Source organism: Pithys albifrons, chromosome 2 (genome assembly GCF_047495875.1).
Source record: "Pithys albifrons albifrons isolate INPA30051 chromosome 2, PitAlb_v1, whole genome shotgun sequence".
Classification (NCBI taxonomy): domain Eukaryota; kingdom Metazoa; phylum Chordata; class Aves; order Passeriformes; family Thamnophilidae; genus Pithys; species Pithys albifrons.
This window is the reverse complement of record NC_092459.1, coordinates 75009293-75027554: the sequence shown is the minus strand read 5'-3', so window position 1 is coordinate 75027554 and position 18262 is coordinate 75009293. Positions and strand designations below refer to the sequence as shown.

The 18262-nt window shown below is 43.0% G+C and overlaps 1 protein-coding gene across 4 annotated transcripts in view; it reads right to left on the bottom strand.

Moving 5' to 3' along the window:
• The window catches only part of DISC1 (DISC1 scaffold protein), a 214490-nt gene that overhangs the window by 180938 nt on the left and 15290 nt on the right, over positions 1-18262 (bottom strand). For 2 of the 4 annotated variants that reach the window (XM_071549546.1, XM_071549547.1), the window contains exon 1: positions 12604-12685. The exons of 1 other annotated variant lie outside the window; for it this stretch is intronic. In XM_071549546.1, the coding sequence (XP_071405647.1) occupies positions 12604-12649 (46 nt within the window). In that variant the 5' untranslated portion in view covers positions 12650-12685. Of the gene's footprint in view, positions 1-12332; positions 12378-12603; positions 12686-18262 lie in introns of those variants that run through there. One more of the 4 variants, XM_071549548.1, reaches the window with a different exon arrangement.

Sequence of the window (18262 nt, the reverse complement as noted above, 5' to 3'; positions counted from 1 at the left end):
GAGGAGTCAGAATGCTTTTCGTTTTACAATTTGATATGAAAATCCCAGGACAAATGCCCCTCCCTTGCTTGCAGAAAGACATTCACTTTTTAACCCCAGACAGACTGTCAGATACAATGTCCGTGCTTGTCTAGGCCACAGTGGAGATGGAATAGAGCTCCAGACATCAGGAAACCTGAGCATTAACTTCCCACAGAAAGCACAGCACCTCAGGTTGCAGCTTAAATACAAGCTATGGCAAAAGCCAAGTGTGTACACAAACTACAGTTACAGCAACACACAGGACACAAGGCCAATCTGTAGCTAGGAGGAAGGCAAAAAAGTGATGCTGGTCCCTCGTCCTGCTCCCCTGAGAAGAAAGTCTCAGGGCTTCACATGAAGCCCTGCAACTCTTTATGCTCCAACAAAATTTTTGTATTCAGGCAGATGTTATAACCCATGAGGGGTCAACCTTTGTGCTCCAGCAAGCAGAGCGCAGTTCCCCTTGGACACCTCCACTGCTAAGCAGGAAAGGCACACAATATCCCTTTTGAGACCTTCAATGATAATGTGGCTTGACCTTTACAACCCTCACCCAAGGCTGTAGACAGACAAAACAAAAGCTGGAAGTTTGTTTTATTAGGCCTGAGAACACAAAAGTGAAGACATTAACTATATTCTTTTCATCTAGTATGGAGGAAAAAAGTAGATCAGAAAATTCTGAGATTATCTATGAACAAGCTACAGAAGAAGTACTGCAGCAGATATTGCTGCAACTGTAGCAGAACACTAACCACATGCAGGAACACCTCTCTTCTAGCAGAAATCACAGCTCCTTCTAAATACAGTGGGACAGAAGTCACTCTGCCTAGAGCAAGTCAGATACCTTTAATTTTTTTTAAAAATTAACATTCCAGGAGAGAATATTTTCTCTCTAGAAGGCCATGGCAATGAATTACAGAATTTAGCAGATGTGGCAGCACAGAGCGACAACAGCAGTCAAGGCAGAGAATAAGAACACCCCAACGAAGGCACACACCAGCATTAGACAGCTAGCTGTCCATTCCTTCCCAGCTAAGTGCCCTGGCATGAGAGGACAAACCTGGTGCTTCCAACCCACATCACCAGATCCTGCAAGAACAATGACAGCCAAGCAACTGCCTACTCAGCTCCAGGCAGGAGTTGAAAGTTATCCAATATGCTACTCATACCATGACCAGAGAACGAAGACTCAACAGGACCAAAGCATGTTCATGCACATGCAAAAGCCATGCCCACTAGAAGCAAACAAGGATCAGGGGATACAGTCAAGCAGCAGCTGGCCAGACTCTAGACTGAGGGAGCACATCACCAACACAAAAAAATTTACTTTGGCTGTCATTTACTCATTTTTGTCTCCATCCCAACTCTCTGATACCAACACTGCACATATTTTTTGCTGCTCCAATCAAACCCTGCCTTCTTTTACACCAGCTTCCACTGCATTTCAATCCTCACTCCCCAGTTACCTCTCTCAAACCAAGTGCTCATTTCTCTAAGAGTAAGTGAAAAAGAGAGTTGATCCCAAAATCATTCCACTTGCTGCTCTGGATTCTTGACCAAATTCTACATGGGTCATACTTCAGAGTCTAGAGTGATAACCATTCACAAAGCTCCCAAAAAGTGTTCAAAGCCGCAGAGAGATACCCTCTTTCCCAATATCATTCCTCAATACCTCCTTCCTGGTCCTTTCCAGCTTACCCTTTTTGTCATGACCCTGACACGCACAAGCCTCCCCCCAGCCCCCTTATCAGTATTCTGCTCACAACAGCTAACAAACACGTCTCCACCTACCTCCAAAAATCCTCCTGATATTGAGCCTCCAAGCTCTTTAGCTCCTCAGACCACCCCATCCATTCCTAGGTGGAGAGCCTTCCTACTTCACACTTCCCATTAGCAGGGCTCAGAAGTTTCTAGGCTTCTCCAGGTGAATTTAAAAGGAGCCCAACCCCACTTCAGCTTTGTGCACTGATTTCATCAATTCTCTCCAGGTGCTCAGCCCTTTAGCTACAAGGGCTTCAGCCAGTTCTCAGGGCTCCTTTTACCTCTTTCACAGTACACACAAGAGTTTGTATGACGATCTAAACCAAACCTCACTCTAAAGGCACACTGACTCCATTCATCCCCTTTGAGACCATCTCAATGAAAACACTCTTGAAAAAGTTTCTTTCCCATGACTGTAAATCACTACTATTCATGTCTAGGAAATCAAGACAATTACCTGCCACAATTTACTCTGACAGTCTCCCTGGACTTACATATATTACCTAATCATACAGGCTACACTTCACTTATTAACATATGTCTATTTTGCTCATCAAAAGCACGAACTTTTGCCATAAGTTTTTTAAATATATTTCTGTCACATGCTATTTGTAATTCACTAAAGTACTACTACCTAAGTACAAAGTCACAGGATCTGCCACCTTTCACCGAATCTTGCCTGTCTGCTTTTGTTACCCAAGTAAATTAAAGTACAGTATTAACCTTCAAAGAAATTGTACCCTTATGAGAGATAGCTTGCAGATGCTTTTTGGGTGCCAAGGACTCTGTGTGATACTGTGGTGAAACAGGCTTAAGCAAAATACTTTCAAGTTAAAAAAATAATGAGAAGTAAACACAAAAATCAGACTGGCCTTTCAAAAATATTCTCTGTATTAAAAGAATAAGCCAATGAAACAGTTTTTCAGGTCAGCATATTCCAGATTCAGCTTAGCATTTTAAGTGGATAAAAAAAGGTGCAGATTGTACCATAAGACATTGAACACACACACCTAAACGGATGTGCTTCAGTAACAAAAAGCTTGGCAGAAGAAACCTCTGAGTGTCATTCAAATTGTTCTCCAGAACAGATAGTTAACTCATTACCTCCAATACTTTTTTTAATGTATTATTTGCTTTAGAAAACATGAATTCTGAATCCAGGAGTAGCAGGGTCCTGTGCATGGTAGCTCACATCTGCCTACCCCTTCCAGGTGTGTAGGATAAGTACCTGGGCACTACAAGCATAGTAAGCAGCAGCTGTGGATTTCTTTCCCTGCTTCTTTCAGGTTTACACCTGACAAGTATTATTATTAAGAGGTAACAGGCAGAACTGCTGTAGGTTCCTATCAAGGAAAGCAATGCATTTTCAGACATTAGATCTCATCAGGTCCAAGGTAGAGCAGGAGTCTGAGGCATTGCTTTGGGGTTAATGCAGGTCATGGGAGAAGCTACACAATTTACCTGAGTCGCAAAGCATGCCCAAGACAGAACAAAGAACTAACACAGGACCCCTGAAAGACAGTTAGAAAATAAGTATTTTTACTGTCAGAATATACCTAAGGCTTTATACCTCTAAAACTCTTGTCTTCATGAAAAAGATTGGAGATTTAAAAGCAGCATTTAGAGGGAATTTTATCTTTATATTATCCAAACTATCAGACCCTGGAGTTGCAGGTCCCCCCAAGGCATATTCTGCAATAATGCTATCCTGTCCAGGGAATTTTTACTGGAAACTTGAGGTTTAACTTACATTTTCACCAGAAATTTGAAACAAATACATACACCATATTTAGATGGCTCTTGAAATGTCTGTGACAACTTTTGTCCTCCTACACTTTTGTAGTCCAAATCTAAACAAGTCTGTAGCAATCCACAGACTGGAATTTATAAAATATCTGTGTTGAGTAGGTCCACTGAGATAGTCCATAGACATAAGTAGTTAACTGACAGACTCCTTTAATTCCTGAGGGTAACAGTGCTACCTTAATGCTGGAAACCTTTTAACTTTTCTCCTGTCTAGGGGCAAAGGAAAATTCACAATATTTTGAACACACTAGCAAAAGTTTCACAACATAGAAAGCATCCTCTCTTGCCAGTCCTCTGTGATCAGGAACACCTTTCATGATTAGCTGTACAAAAACAAAGAGGTGACAATAAAACTGTGAGATACATTGAGAAGACACATGGATTTTCATTTCTCTACAATAAAAGTGTCATAGCGCTTTATTGAACAAGAACATATGAAATGTCTTAAACTTAAATTACCTTAAAGTCTGAGAAATAAGCAAGGACTTTGTACCAGAGAAAGCCATGAAGGCAGAACTAAGAACATCTTTAAGGTTAGAATGCCCTCTTTGGGTATAAAGATATATTTGCAGCAATGGTAAATTTCATTAAGTACAGTGCTATTTTATGCCATAGAAAGGAAAGTAAATCAAAGAATGCCAAGTGTGCTACTCTAAGATTTCTAAAGATGTTAGAAGTGACCCTCTAATTACTCTCTACTAGTAACAACTCTCTGAAGATGCTACATACCAGTAGTGAGGATGACAGCAATCCATACACAGCAGTGCACAAGGACAAGACAAGAAAGAAGCAGCCATAATTTAAAATAAGAAGGGTTCCACATGGATACTAAGAAAACCTTTTGCCTCCTGAGGGCAGCCAAGAAATGGAGCAGGCTGCACTGTCCTTTGACCTTTTCAAGGCCCAACAGTACAAAGCCGTAACAACCTGACACACCTTCAGAGTCAGTCCTGCATTGAACATGGAACTGGACCAGAGCCTATCTGAGGTTCCCTCCAACCCAAACTATCCTATTATACCTCTATGATTTAAATATATATCTCAGGATTTCAGTATTGCACTAGTTAACTATAGACACACAAAAGATCAAAGTTTCATCTGTGAGGATGCATCCAGCCTTGCAAGACAGCAACTTACTTGATTTACCTCCACAAAGGAGTAACAATTAAATTAGCAATCAATAGTTCCATCACATCCTGGAAGCTGAAAACAACTGACTTTCTATGAATAAAATTAAGAATAAACTTCAGTACTAGAAATAAATAAGTTCTCAAACAGCATGTAAGCATCCATCATCCAAACACAGACACAGAAATCACAAGCTTTGGTGATGGTCAGGGCCTTAAGCAAGGCAGACACCGAAAGGCATAACATAGAAACTACAATTGTTCCACAGCAGCAGGCCTGCAGTAGTTAGCTGGTGATTAAATGATGCTCATGAGCATCACTTAAGTGTCACTTTGGTCTACTGCAGTTATTTCACAAAATCTTTATTACTGAGGCTTTTTTATTGGCTGTAACAAATATTGGAGAGCATTTCTCTCAAGGCATTATTCGGTTTACTACAGTAAAAATTATTTTGATACCTTTCCTAGGCTGCTTGCCAACTGGAGGACAAGATGGAGCCATCTGTGAGACTGTAACTCTCTGAAGATGCTTGCCTTTCAAAAACATAATCCCTTAAATGGTGCCAAGGGTATTACATACACAAAAAAAATCTAATATCACGTCTGAACAGCTGCAACAAAACCTGGCTCTCACACAAATTTCCTAGCAAGGCATCGAGGAAGACTGTCTCTGCCCAGGGAATAGTGCTGCTACCCTATCCAATCCATAAAGTCTGACTATGACATGAGCAGGGAAAAAGTAAAACTTGAATACTCCACCACAAAGCTGTATCAGGCAGCCACAAATGTGCCAGAGGTGTGTATGTTCTGCATAACTGAATTAACTATTTCTATATCTCCTCTTCTCTTTCTTGGTTTGATTTAAATCTGAGGGATTTCTCAGGTTGCTCTTGTTCTTCTTCCACTACTTAGCAATGTTGGTGCTCAAAATACACATACAGGCTGCTACTCAGAGTTCCTTATGTCCTCTGCACTGTCTTCACCTGGTCTGTTTGATTTTGATTATTATTACTACAAGTATTATTCCCGACTTGCTCCCTGCATTGTAATCCTCCTTTTAAAAAATCCTCTTATTTTATATTATGATTTTTAAGTCATTAGAGATCACTTTTAGACAGCTAACATGTAGAACAGTTATTCCTAAGTGACCTAGAATAAAGATAGCAACCCCATGTACTTCTCATGGCTTGCACTGAACAGTCATATTGGCCTCTCAGCAGTAAAACCACAGCCAACTTAAACTTGCTAAGGCCACACTAAATGCCTAGACTTCCAACTTGATGCTTAGGCAAAGCACACAGAGTTTCACTAAGGGCAGCACGCAAAGCATTAAAGTAAGAAGTATATGTGCATTCAGATTCAGAAGAAAGGTCTTATTGGGGTTACCCTTTGTCTGGGTAAAGTAGGTTAGCTTAGCAGCACTCAGAGGATGCAGAGACAACTCAGGTTGCAGTGTGATCAGAAGGCTTCACCGAAGACAAAGGACTTTATTTTTAGTAACAGCTTCACTTTTATCTACTCCTGTATATAACATGCCAGTACACTATTGGTCAGTAGTTCACCTAACATACATGGAGAGATTCTACTGGTTACAAGGCATCCACATTCCACAGGTGGTTCTCTGGTCCTTCAGGATGCATTCATCAATCACCTCAGACCTCAAGAGATACACACACACACTGTCACCCCTACAAAGTCTGGACTCTCAGGAAGAAATCCAGTGCCATACCAGACTCTACAGAAACACAGCATAAGGGTTGCTACACACCATCACTAGTCATAAAAAAGCTAAATTAATTTAAAATTATACGAAATTAATTCAGAAAGTGAATAGCATGAATATACACAGCCTCTTCAACACAAAGATGGACAACCTTACTAAATGCACTCTAAAGGATAAAGAGAAGGCCTGAAGAACAGGGCAAGCCACCACTTTTCATAAGGAACAACCAACACTTTTACGGATTGTTCTTCCCAAAACAGCAACACCAGCTACTAGTTCCCAATCCTACCTCATACAAGAAAAAAAGAGTTGTAACAAATGCCACTTCTGAAAAACAACACAGTGTAACTATATTCAATATGGGCAGAAAACACTTCCTTAGCTAACATGAAATGGTTCCTAACTTGACTCTAGAACAGATGACCCCATGGAAAATTCTGTCATTGGGAAAAGCTGGCACCATAACGGGAAAATTCTCAATCTGTTAGAAGAACAAATACCCTATGGCTAATGCTTACTGCATACAAAGAAAGAAGTAGAAGCTGATCTTTTCTTACCCTAAAGTAACCTGAGAACCCCTGGCAAAACTGAATTTTCCCTTGTCTTCATTCTCACAGGAAGCAGACCTCCAGCTCTGACGCACCACTCAGAGGTAACTGAGTCTGTAAGAGACCCCAGCAGGCCACAAGCATGGGAACTCTACAGCAGCTGTCTCACCATGACCAGGTTCAGGTTCCCCAGGGAAAAGGGAAACAATACCTGTTGATTATTAACTAGATTGGGATTAAAACCATACAGAGGATCAGCTGCTCTGGTCCTGCATGCAAGGCAACAGTGACCAGGCCCTTCTCACACAATTTCCATGAAGCTCTCCTTGAGATTTTCACTGCTTTAAGCAAATAAAAATGTACTGCTCTCCTAAACAAGGGCACTGGCAGGATGGGGGCAATGTTTCAACATAGCGCCCTGCCTAAAGAGTGCTGCCCCACTGCAGTGGGACCATCCAGGGTGTCCAGGAGCATCCCACACTCCTGAGACTCCACACCACTGCTGACACACAGACATCAGCACCCTATCTGCATCACTCCCAGTGGGGCACAGCAACCCAAAAGATGTATAATATTAAGGAAACCTTACTACAGAAGTATAAAACATCACCAAACTCAGCTGGTGTTTGTTACACTCTCCCAAGAATGATGTGCCTATGGCTCTGCAAGAGGAGAGTTGGGAATGTAAAACAGCCAGAGTTCAGCCTGAGCTATTAGTGCAAATACTGACAGGTTAGTGCACTACTCACTGAATGGGAACAGCCAGCCCCCTTCATCACTTCGGTCTCCATGGGCCATTAGCAACAGGAAGCACCTGGAACTTAGACCAGCGCAATGAAATTCAAGCTCATTCCTACCTCAGTTACCATTCTTGTCCAAAATCCTAACAGAGAATGGAAAGGTCTTATCCCCAAATCCCTACTCTCCAATAAGAGGGGAAAACTAATTTGATACAATCAGCTTAGCCTTTGCAACACAAAGTCAGATATTTTATGGAGCTGAGGCTGCCTGGATTTACCACACTGAACAGCCTCAGTGATGTTTCCTACTTGGAACACCACAGTGACTCTCTGAAGTAAAACATTTATGTGTGTGGGAAGGGGAACAACCAGATCACAAGAACTGGATAGCCATAGCATAATGGAAAAGCCTGTGGCTATAAGCATTTGGCCTTGCAAGTGGTCTCTCCCAGTACCATTCCAGCTGCCTGCATTATCTTCAGTAGTGGTAACCAATAAGACTAGGATGGTATGTCAATGGAAAGGATGCTTACCAACATACCATTAAAGATTGGTAACAAAATACTGTAAGTATCCCACTAAAACAGCACAAAACCAGTTTATTAGCATGAAAAAACTATTCCTCCCCTTCCCAAGCTCTCTGGAGACTTTATGGCTTTCAAAAACAAAACAAAAAGATCCTAAGAAAGGTTTCCTTCAATGTTTAAAACATTTTTCAGACCAAAAAACCTGACTGGTGATTTAAACTCAAAGTGCTGTCAGAGGGATGAGATGAGCTAGGGACTATGCTGCTCACCCCATTAATCAGCAAAGTCACAAAGACATTGACAAACTTCATTATCTACAGACACATTCAAAACATCACTGTCATTTGATTCTAATTTTCCATTATTATTGTGATTATTCGCAATTAAGCAAGGTCCTGGAAAGCTACATGAATGCCACATGTCTCACCTTACACAAATCAAGAGACTTGCAAAACAATTCCACAGATCTAATTATATCAACTTCCAGTTCCTGACTCTCCACATATACTAACCCTTCCATTCTTATTCAGCTTTGCAATACTACCAGTCTCTTGACTTTTCACTCCACAGGTTGCCTCAAAGTTTCCCTACTAAAAGACATTCCTATCAACAAGAGCACACTAAACCCCTCCAAATATCCCACTCTTCAGCCATGGCAGAGAACAAGGAAAGTTCACACACATGACATTTATTCTGCTCTTAGTTTCGAGGAGCCACTCTTCCTACAGAGCTCTTTTCCAGGACTTTGTAATCTGTACGCACATTACAGTGTGTTTGGCAAACTTCTAAAGTACTTCTGACCTGGTTGCTGTTTCATTCAATCCATAAATACAGGAAATGCATACAACTTTGAAACTAAAGGAGCTACTAAGAAAATTCATTTTCAACTTTCCATCCCTAATTCTGACTACAGAGCTGTTTATGCGGTAAATATTTACTTTTCAAGGTAAAATCTAATTTAGTTGGGTTTTTCTACACTTGCCACTGTTGCAAATAAAGAGAGTGACAGAGGGCAAAAATAGGAGAAGAACTAGGCAATTTACACTGACACTAGGGTCACACAACTAACACATCTATTTGTAAGGCAGCAAGAGGGGAAGGGAGGAGGGCTTGAGAAAGGAGAGAAAGTGCCATCGATCATACTCATTAGACAGCAAAGTTCCAATTAGAAATTTATCACACTGAGACAACATGAGCTGTTCTGGAAGGAAACATGGCTGTAAGATGGAGGGACTGAAAGAGAGCAAGCAGCATTTTACAGTTCGTACAAAAAGGAGGCAAAATCCAAACTCTGCATGTCCCAAAGGAATCACACTGAACAAAGAAACCCTACTTGAGGGAAGCACATGATCTCACCCCTCTGCCTGCAGACTTCAGATTACTCATTAAGCCACTTCAAATTCTCAGCATCAATAAATAGGGAAGTAACTCCATGTCAATTGCTAATTCAATTTCCATACAGAAGACTCATGTTTAACAAACAAAGTATGTCCACAGCAAATCTCAGCTCCCACAGCAGCAGTAGCTAGCAGGCTTGAAAAAGAAACATTTCTCCCTGAAAGCACTTTTCAGAGGAGCTGTTAATGGAATCCATGCCCGTATGCTAAAGGAGAAGAAAAAAGAAAATTAAATGGAGTGTTAAATAATGTTAACATTACACAGAATTAAGGAAACACCTCCAAATTAGGATACTACTATGCTTAATGTAGGCACAGCAGCTTTTGTTCAGTGCCAGAGGGCCAAGTTTTATCTTGTGTGACTGCTGATTTACAAAGGGCACATTCATTTCAAATACATAAGGGTTTTGCAGCAGTTTTCCTTCAAGAATATTGAATAGTATTACAACATATCCTGGGTTCAATTCTAATCTAAGTGACACAGCATGAAAGGACTGCTTTCTGGAAAAAGACAGAGGATGTTAAGGATGAACTTGGAAATCACTATGGCAACTCTGCAGGTTCCTTTCTGTTCACCTTGGAGGCCAATACTCCAAAGGAAGAAACTCCCTTTCCACAGGCATTGTTAATATGCATTATAGCCAAAAGCAGAAAAGGTCACAGCCTGTCTATGCTCAATTAGAAAGACAGTTTGCTTAAAGAAACACAGTACTAAAATGGCGGGGGGGGGGGGGAGCAGGGAAACGTCCTCTCTCCCAAGGAGCACTTGTCAGGTGTCATGCACTGGAGTAAATCTCACTTGAAAGGTCAGGTGGTCCAGTAGTTGTCAAAGGTCCAAGCTACGGCGAGCAAAAAAAGCCTAGCCGAGTGTGCCTAATTTGTGAACAAAGTCAGAATTAACCTTTAGGGTTTTTGCTTTTGTCAGTACAAAACATTGTTTGCAGTGCTTTCTGTCCTCCTGTTCATTACAATTAATTTATCCTGGTACTAATAAATCCTCTTTTCTTACACAGCCCTACTACAACTGCAGCAGCAGCAGCTTAGGCCCAAAGTTTTGACTTCACTTTACTGACTAGAACAAGGGATTAGTTATCTAAATTTAAAGAGGGAGGAAGCCAGTGGCAATACAATACTTGCCTCTGACCACTGCTTAGAGTGCTGCTGCACTGTAATTATCACTATTGCATATGAGAACATGTCATTTGCAGTGTCCAGTCCCAAAGAGCTACAAAAAAAAATTATAACTCTGACAGTATCAATCACTAGGAAGAAAAAAAGACATAACTGGACACGGTCCTAATCTGAAGTGTACAAAACACTGTGCATAAGCATTTGAGGGTTGACGTACATTGCTTTGACTAGCCACGATTACAATATTTAAGTAACCACAAACCTCAAAACTCACCTTTTTTTTCCTTTATAATCAAATATTTAAACACCCTTACTTTTCAGCTTCATAAGGGCCTAAAAGTCCTATCAGTAGTAAAAAAATGCACTGTAGCTTCAACTGGAAAACCACTGTTAATGCCTTCCTAGAAGGAATCAACTTCAGCAACAAGGGGGAATACCCATACAGCATAATTAAAGGGACTTTAGTATTTAAACACCAAGAAAAGTTTAATAAAGTAGAAATTCTCCCATTTTCAGGAGTTACTGTAAGGTCAAATGCAAATTAGCATGTAAATGAACAAATAAGAAAGGACAAAACCAGAAATAATGCATCCCAGTGTACTTCACTCACTTCTCTGAAAACTCATTTACTTTTAATTACCAGCAGAACTTCCTAATATACCTTCTGCAGTGTATTTTGTGAAAGCCTTTATTATAAAAGCACTTCACAGCAGAACTCTTAAACTGCTACTCAAAACCATAGCAAGAAGTTACTCAAGCACTTGTACACAATGACATGGATTACCAAAACACGACCAAGCTGTTTTCTGTTAAACCGTTGGCAAGAAAGACTGAAGCATTTGCTGTCTTGGTGGACTAACAGAGCTCAGAGAACCAAATACCCCAAAAGACCCAAAAGATAGCAGACACACACAGTGAGCCATACACCTTTCTTTCCCAGCTGTCCTGGGAAAGGTGAAGTGTTTTTGTCCAGAATTCCCCTCGGCACTGGTTGCCAGCGCCAGTGTAGGTAAGGTAGGCAGTCCTAGCTCGGGACAGCTGATTGCTGCTGCTCTGAGGGAGGAGGAAAGCAGTTGATTCACATTAGAGGTCACGGTCTTATAAAATTCAGTTATTTATAAGTATATATGCACAGAGTCTCTGTGGGGATTGCAGTTTCCTTTTTCTTCCTTGAGCCAAGATTGGAGATATTATGTTGCTGACTTTTCTGAGAGCACCATTACTTCCCTCTTTGCAGCTGGTTGTTAAAAAAATCACACAAATAAATCACACATCTTTGCATCAATATAGCTGCCTTCACACTGGCCAAAGTGAAAATCGAGTTTTTTTTTATTTAAAAAACAATAGTTACACGTTATTTAAAAGCTGCAAGACCGTTTCTTAGACTACAGTTGCTGTGTGTGAAACAAACGTCAACATCACCGGGGGCTTAAAAAAAAAGTTTGAAAATTCCTGAAACTTTCAGACTGTGAAATTAAAGATCAGGAGAAAAACAAAGGAGGAAAAACCCAAACAAAAAAACAAAAAACAAGAACAAGAACAAACACCCACACAACTAAATTCCCCGCATACTCATCAGGACTCCCCGGAGCTGCCGACTCTCCCAGCCCGAGGGCAGCGTCCACTCGAACCTCCTGGTCCCTCCAGCGGGGGAGAAGCGCTGCCGGCCCCACCTGGGGGTCCCCCACGCCCTCTGCCCGCCCCCGGGCTGCGCTGGAGCTCCCCTCCCGCCCCGCCGTTCCCCGTCCCCTCCCGCCCCGCCGCTCCCGCGGGTCCTTCGGACCGCGCCGCTCACCTGCGCCCGCCGCGTCCCCCAGCTCACCTGAGCGCCGCCCCGCGCCGCCCGCCCGGGGCTGCGGCCGCCACATCCCGCTCCCCCCGTCCCATACAGCGGCGGAAAGCGGCCGTGGCGCCGGCCCCTCCCCGCCGGGGGCGGGCCGCGGGCAGCCCCGCCGCCCTGGGGAAGGAGCGTACGGCAGGCGGGACCGGCTCTGGAGTTGGCGGCGGGAGCGGCGGTGCGGGCAGGGCTGTTCGCACGCACAGCCCCGGAGAACGAAGGTCCTCCAGCTCCTGGTCCTGCTCGCGCGGTGGGCTCAGCCTGCCCGGGCTCGGGTCTGCGGGGCATCGGCGCTGAGTTCGGAGGGAAGAGGAGTTGCAGAAACCATCAGATTGAAAGGGACCACTGTGAGTCATCTGGTCCAACTGCCCTGCTCAAGAAGGGTCATCCCAGAGCTCATGGCATAGGTTTGCATCCAGGTGATTCTTGTGTATCTTCGGTGAGGGAGACTTTACAACCTCTCTGGCCAATCTATTCAAGTGTGCAGTCACCCCCACAAGTTCTTCCTCATCCTCAGGTGGACTTCCTGTACATCAGTTCCTGACCATTGCCCTTGTCCTCGTGATTGGCATCACCACGAAGAGCCTGGCTCCATCTTCTTGGCATTCCCACTTTAGTGGGGGCATTCCTTCCTTATTATTCCTTCCATCCATTGATGCCCATCTCAATTGTCTCTTCTCAAGGCTGAACAGACTCAACTCCCTCAACCTTTCCTGGTGAAGTGCTCCAGTACCTTAATAAACTTTGTTGCCCTCCACTGGACCCACTCCAGGATCTCCACGTCTCTCTTGTACTAAGGAGCTCAGAATTGGACACTACTCCAGAAGCGGCCTCACCAGGGCTGGGTAGAGGGGCAAGATCACATACCTTGACCTGCTGGCAGTGCTTTTACTAAGGCATCCCAGGATTCCGCTGGTCTTAGCCACAGGGGCACACTGCTGGCTCATGGACAGCTTGTTGTCCACCAGGACCCCCAGATCCATCTTCTCAGAGCTATTGTCCGGTAGGTCAGCCCTCAACCTGTACTGATGCTCAGGATTATTCTGCCCCAGGTGCAGGATGTACAGAGGTGTACAGCCTCCCTCTTGCACATCCCAGCATCACAGAGGTATGGCTACACCAAATATATGTACCAAGCATACTCTTGGGAAGTCATTTCTTTTCAAATTTAGCTGTATTGGGCATTGCTTGGGTCTCAGAGCCATCCTGTATCTGTTGCTGAGCCCTACTCTGGCACTGCATTGGGTGTCAGATACTCACTGAATTTAACAAGACAAGTGTACAGTTATTATGGTATTCATTTGCTTTAAGTAGCCATAAATTACTTGGACAAAGGACTTGAAGGAATACAAAGCAAGTTTGCAGATGATATAAAATTGGAAGGAGCTGTTGACTCCCTCAAAGGCAGAGAGACCGAGAAAAATCAGAGAACTGGGCAAATGAGAGAAAGTTCCAGATTCTGCACCTGCGATGAGACAACCTTGGATGTACGTGCAGGCTGGGGAGTTGAATGCTGGAGAGCAATGCCAGGAAAGGGACCTGAGGGTCCTGGTCGACGTCAAGTTGAATATGAGTCAGCAGTGCCCTGGCAGCCAGGAGGGTCAACCATGTCCTGGGACATCAAGCAAAGCATCACTACCCACTCAAGGGAGGGGATTGTCTAGCTCTGCTCTGCACTGGTGCGGCCTTACCTTCAATATTGTGTGCAGTTTTGGGCACCACAATATAAGAAAGATATTAAGCTATTGGAGAGTGTCCAGAGGAGGGCTATGAAGATGATGAAGGGCCTTGAGGGGAAGCCGTGCAAGGAGTGGCTGAGGTCACTAGTTTTGTTCAACCTGCAGAAAAGGAGGCTGAGGGCAGACCTCACTGCAGTTTACAACTTCCTTGTAAGGGGCAGTGGAGGGACAGGGACTGATATCTTCTCTCTCATGACCAGTGACAGGACCCAAGGGAATGGCCTGAAGTTGTGTTAGAGGAGGTTTAGGTTAAATATTAAGAAAATGTTCTTTACCCAGAGTGTGATTGGGCACTGGAACAGGCTGCCCAGGGAAGTGGTCATAGCACCAAGCCTGACAGAGTTCAAGAAGTGTTTGGACAACACTCTCAAGCACATGGTGTGACTCTTGAGGCCATCCTGTGCAGGACCAGGAGTTAGACCCCATGAGCTGTGCGGGTCCCTTCCAACTCAGAATATTCTCTGATTCTGTGAATGCTGTGTATGTGTTTTCATTGCTTTTGTGACTCCACATCTCTTGATGTCACGGAGCTTTTCAATTTTATTGCAAGGTGTTATGGTTTATATATGTGTATGGATTTTGGCAGGATAAAGGCAATTTTCTTCATCGTAGCTTGTTAAGGACTCTGTTGGGTTTGTGACCATTGTATAGCACAGGGATGTTTTAGTTGCTGCCAAGCAGTGCTTACACTGCCTCTCACACTGCCCTGCCATCAGGTAGGCTGGGATATACAAGAAGTTGAGAGGGGATGCAGCTTAGACAGCTGACCTCAGCAACCCAAGGGACATTCCAGACCTTATGTCCATGTGGTGTCATGCCCAACAGTAAAGGGGGAAAGGAGGAAGAAGGGAGTACATTCAAAGTTACAACATTTGTCTTCTCAAGTCACCGTTATGCATGATGGAGCCCTGAGATGACTGAACACCTGCCTGCCTGTGGGAAGTGCTGATTTCCTTGTTTTGCTTTGCTTGAGCACATAGCTTTTGTTTTACCTATTGAACTGTCTCTACCTCAGCTCATGAGTTTTTCTTTTACTTTTCTAATTCTCTCTGCCATCCTACTGGAGGAGGAAAGTGAGTAAGCAAGTGGCTGCATGGGGATTAGCTGCCCATCAGAGTTAAGCCATAATATACAGTAAATATTATCAAGTCCTTTTTTGAAGATCACTGTACCTTTCCCAAGACTGTCCCCTTGAACTTACATTGTACATTGTTACATTGTAACAACATTATTTTCTGCTAAAATCCCCTTTCCTGTTTTGTGTTTTACATAATTTTAGTCCTCCATAATTTCCTGTGTATTTTCTCCTCCCTAGTTAACACATGCATCACATTTTGTTACCCCTAGTATTTCTCTGCCAACAGTTTTATTTCTATTGTTATCCATAAGATTATGAATGTCCACCGACTACAGCTTTTATTAACTTTGCTAAAGTAGTACCTGCTTCAATCATAGATCATTGTATCCACTATATTAACCATGTACATGAAATCAGCATTTTTCAAGATGACCTCTGTCCTAGTCCTCAAGAATGGTCTTGCCTTCTCAGATGCAGGAAATGCAACTGTATGTTAAATATAGCATCCTGTGCATAAAGAAGTTTTCACAACATTCAGAAAAGTTACTTAAAAAATGCCCAGGTTTATCTAACAACTCTCAGCTTACTGATGTCTGGTTTCAGTCCATTTACTAAGAAATACAGGACATGCTAAAGGAGTTTTGACCTCCTGCTCCAGTCTGTGCCCTTCCTGACTTGTGAGAGGAGATAGCAAGCAGCTGGGCCTCACAGGCCAAAAATAGCCCCACATCCTCCTTCTTCTTCCTTCAGCCTTGCTGCTATACATCTGATTCAGATGATGTCAGTGTTGGCTCCCATCAGTCAGACAGAAATTTGTTGTAAAAGGGCAGCATACGGGTGCAGACAAAGGGCCCATCTAGCACAGCCTTGCCTCCAGCTCAAAGCCTGAGCAGTTGTCTCAGCAAGAGCAGGAACAAGGCAGCACACAGACCACTTCCCCTTTGGGCTCTCCCACCCTCTGACCAATATCTGGTCAGGGGTTTTCTCAGTTCAGTTTCATTTGTTGAGTCAAAAACCTGCAGTGACTCTCATAACCTCCAAGGGCTTGCCCAAGCCCCGCCTTGAACCCACTTCAGTTTTTGGCCCACACAGCATCTGTGGGTGAGGGTTCCCCAGGTCTACCTGCTGCACAAGGCACCAGCTCCTGATACATGCTCTCAGTGTGGCTATGGTTCCTTGCCTCTGAGAGCTGTTTGATTTTCGTGCTTGAAGAAACAGGTTTTTCCAACTGTGTCTGTGCCTCTGGTGATTTCCGATGTGTTAACACATCATGTAATCCCTTCTCCAAACTACACAGCCAATAAGAGTGATCTTGTACAAAAGCTGCTCCAAAATTTTGATGATCTTTTTCTCTCCACTCTAATTTTTTTCTGTTTCTACTTTTTGGGAATGAGAGGGCTAAGTAAGGGTGCAGGTTATCTATGGATTCCTGCAGTGACATCTTCATGTTTCCTATTGTGTTTGGTGTTACTTTATCAATGGTCTGCAACATTTGATTGTCTGAGCACTGCCACATACTTAACTTACATTTTCTGATATGCAACCAATGCCACAGTTTCCTTCTCCGTGGCAGTGATCATCTCAGAGCTTTCTAACTTACATGAGGATAGGATTTTTCTTCCTGGTAGGTGTCAATTCAATTTATATCAGTAAATTTCAATTTATAAGAGTAAATTTCAATTATACGAGTAAATTTCAATTTATAAGAGTAAATTTCACCTGCTGTTTCATTGCTCAGTCATTCAACCTCACAAGATCCTTCCGCAGTTCTTTGCAGCCAGTTCTTGTTCATGCTGCCTCAAATAACTCAGCATCAGCAGCAGACTTGTTTCAGCTGCTTCTATGCTGAACAGTAGAGGTTCAAGAGACACTAGTCAATCCAAAGCTACCTATTCTTTAAAAGAATATTCAAAAGAAGCACAGCATGATTTGTACTCAGAAAGATAGTGAGTTCTTTGCATTTGCTCTGAATCTGAATCTACTCCAGAGCTAAAGTTTATCCCAGACTTCATCACTCCTGTTTCAGGTGAGTTTGCCTTACCTCCTAGAATATTCAGCAGTCCGTAATTCGTTAACCCGGAAGATAATCAGGAGTGTGTGTGAATGTATGTGTGTGTGTGTGTGTGTACACAGAACATGCCAGTCTGTTCCTTTATCCAGAAAAGCAGTACTTTTGGGCCATAATGCTTGTTTCATTGTCAGACCATTGGAAAGGAGATAGAGGGAGATAGCAGATAGTTTTTACTGAAGACCTTAAGCATACCTGGAGAAAGAGGTGCAGGAAGCAGGTAGACTTCTGAAGCAAATACTTGTAGGTGAAAATAGTACTGTTGAGTTTTAAGCTGTTTGAATTGTGCTCTTCATGTAAGATCTGCTCCAAATGACATGGTAAGACATCAAGAGCTTACAAAGAAATCTACCCCCCTACAGTTTGCCCTCCTAGTGCACTTTTAGGCGGTAGTCTGGTATTTAGATTGAGATGGATGGTGTAAGATACTACACAGAAGAGCATACCTAACAATGGATACTAGAAGTCTATCTTCTAGTTCAGGTTAGTCGTGAGGGAGCTGGAGCATTTTGCTATTTCTTAATTTCCAGTTTTCATTATAATGGCATATACAGACACAGCTGCCAAAAGAAATGGTCTTGTCTGCTCCCTCCACTACTTCTTCTCCAGTTCTTCCTTCCTTCCCTTCCCCCATGCTACTGCCTGCTTTGTGCTGGCAGGAGAGTTTCTCTGGCTCTGCGATAAACTAGGAACAGATGTGGGTTTAAACCTTTATTTTTAACCAAAAACTTTTCTCCAGTTGAAAGCAACTGTGAAGCT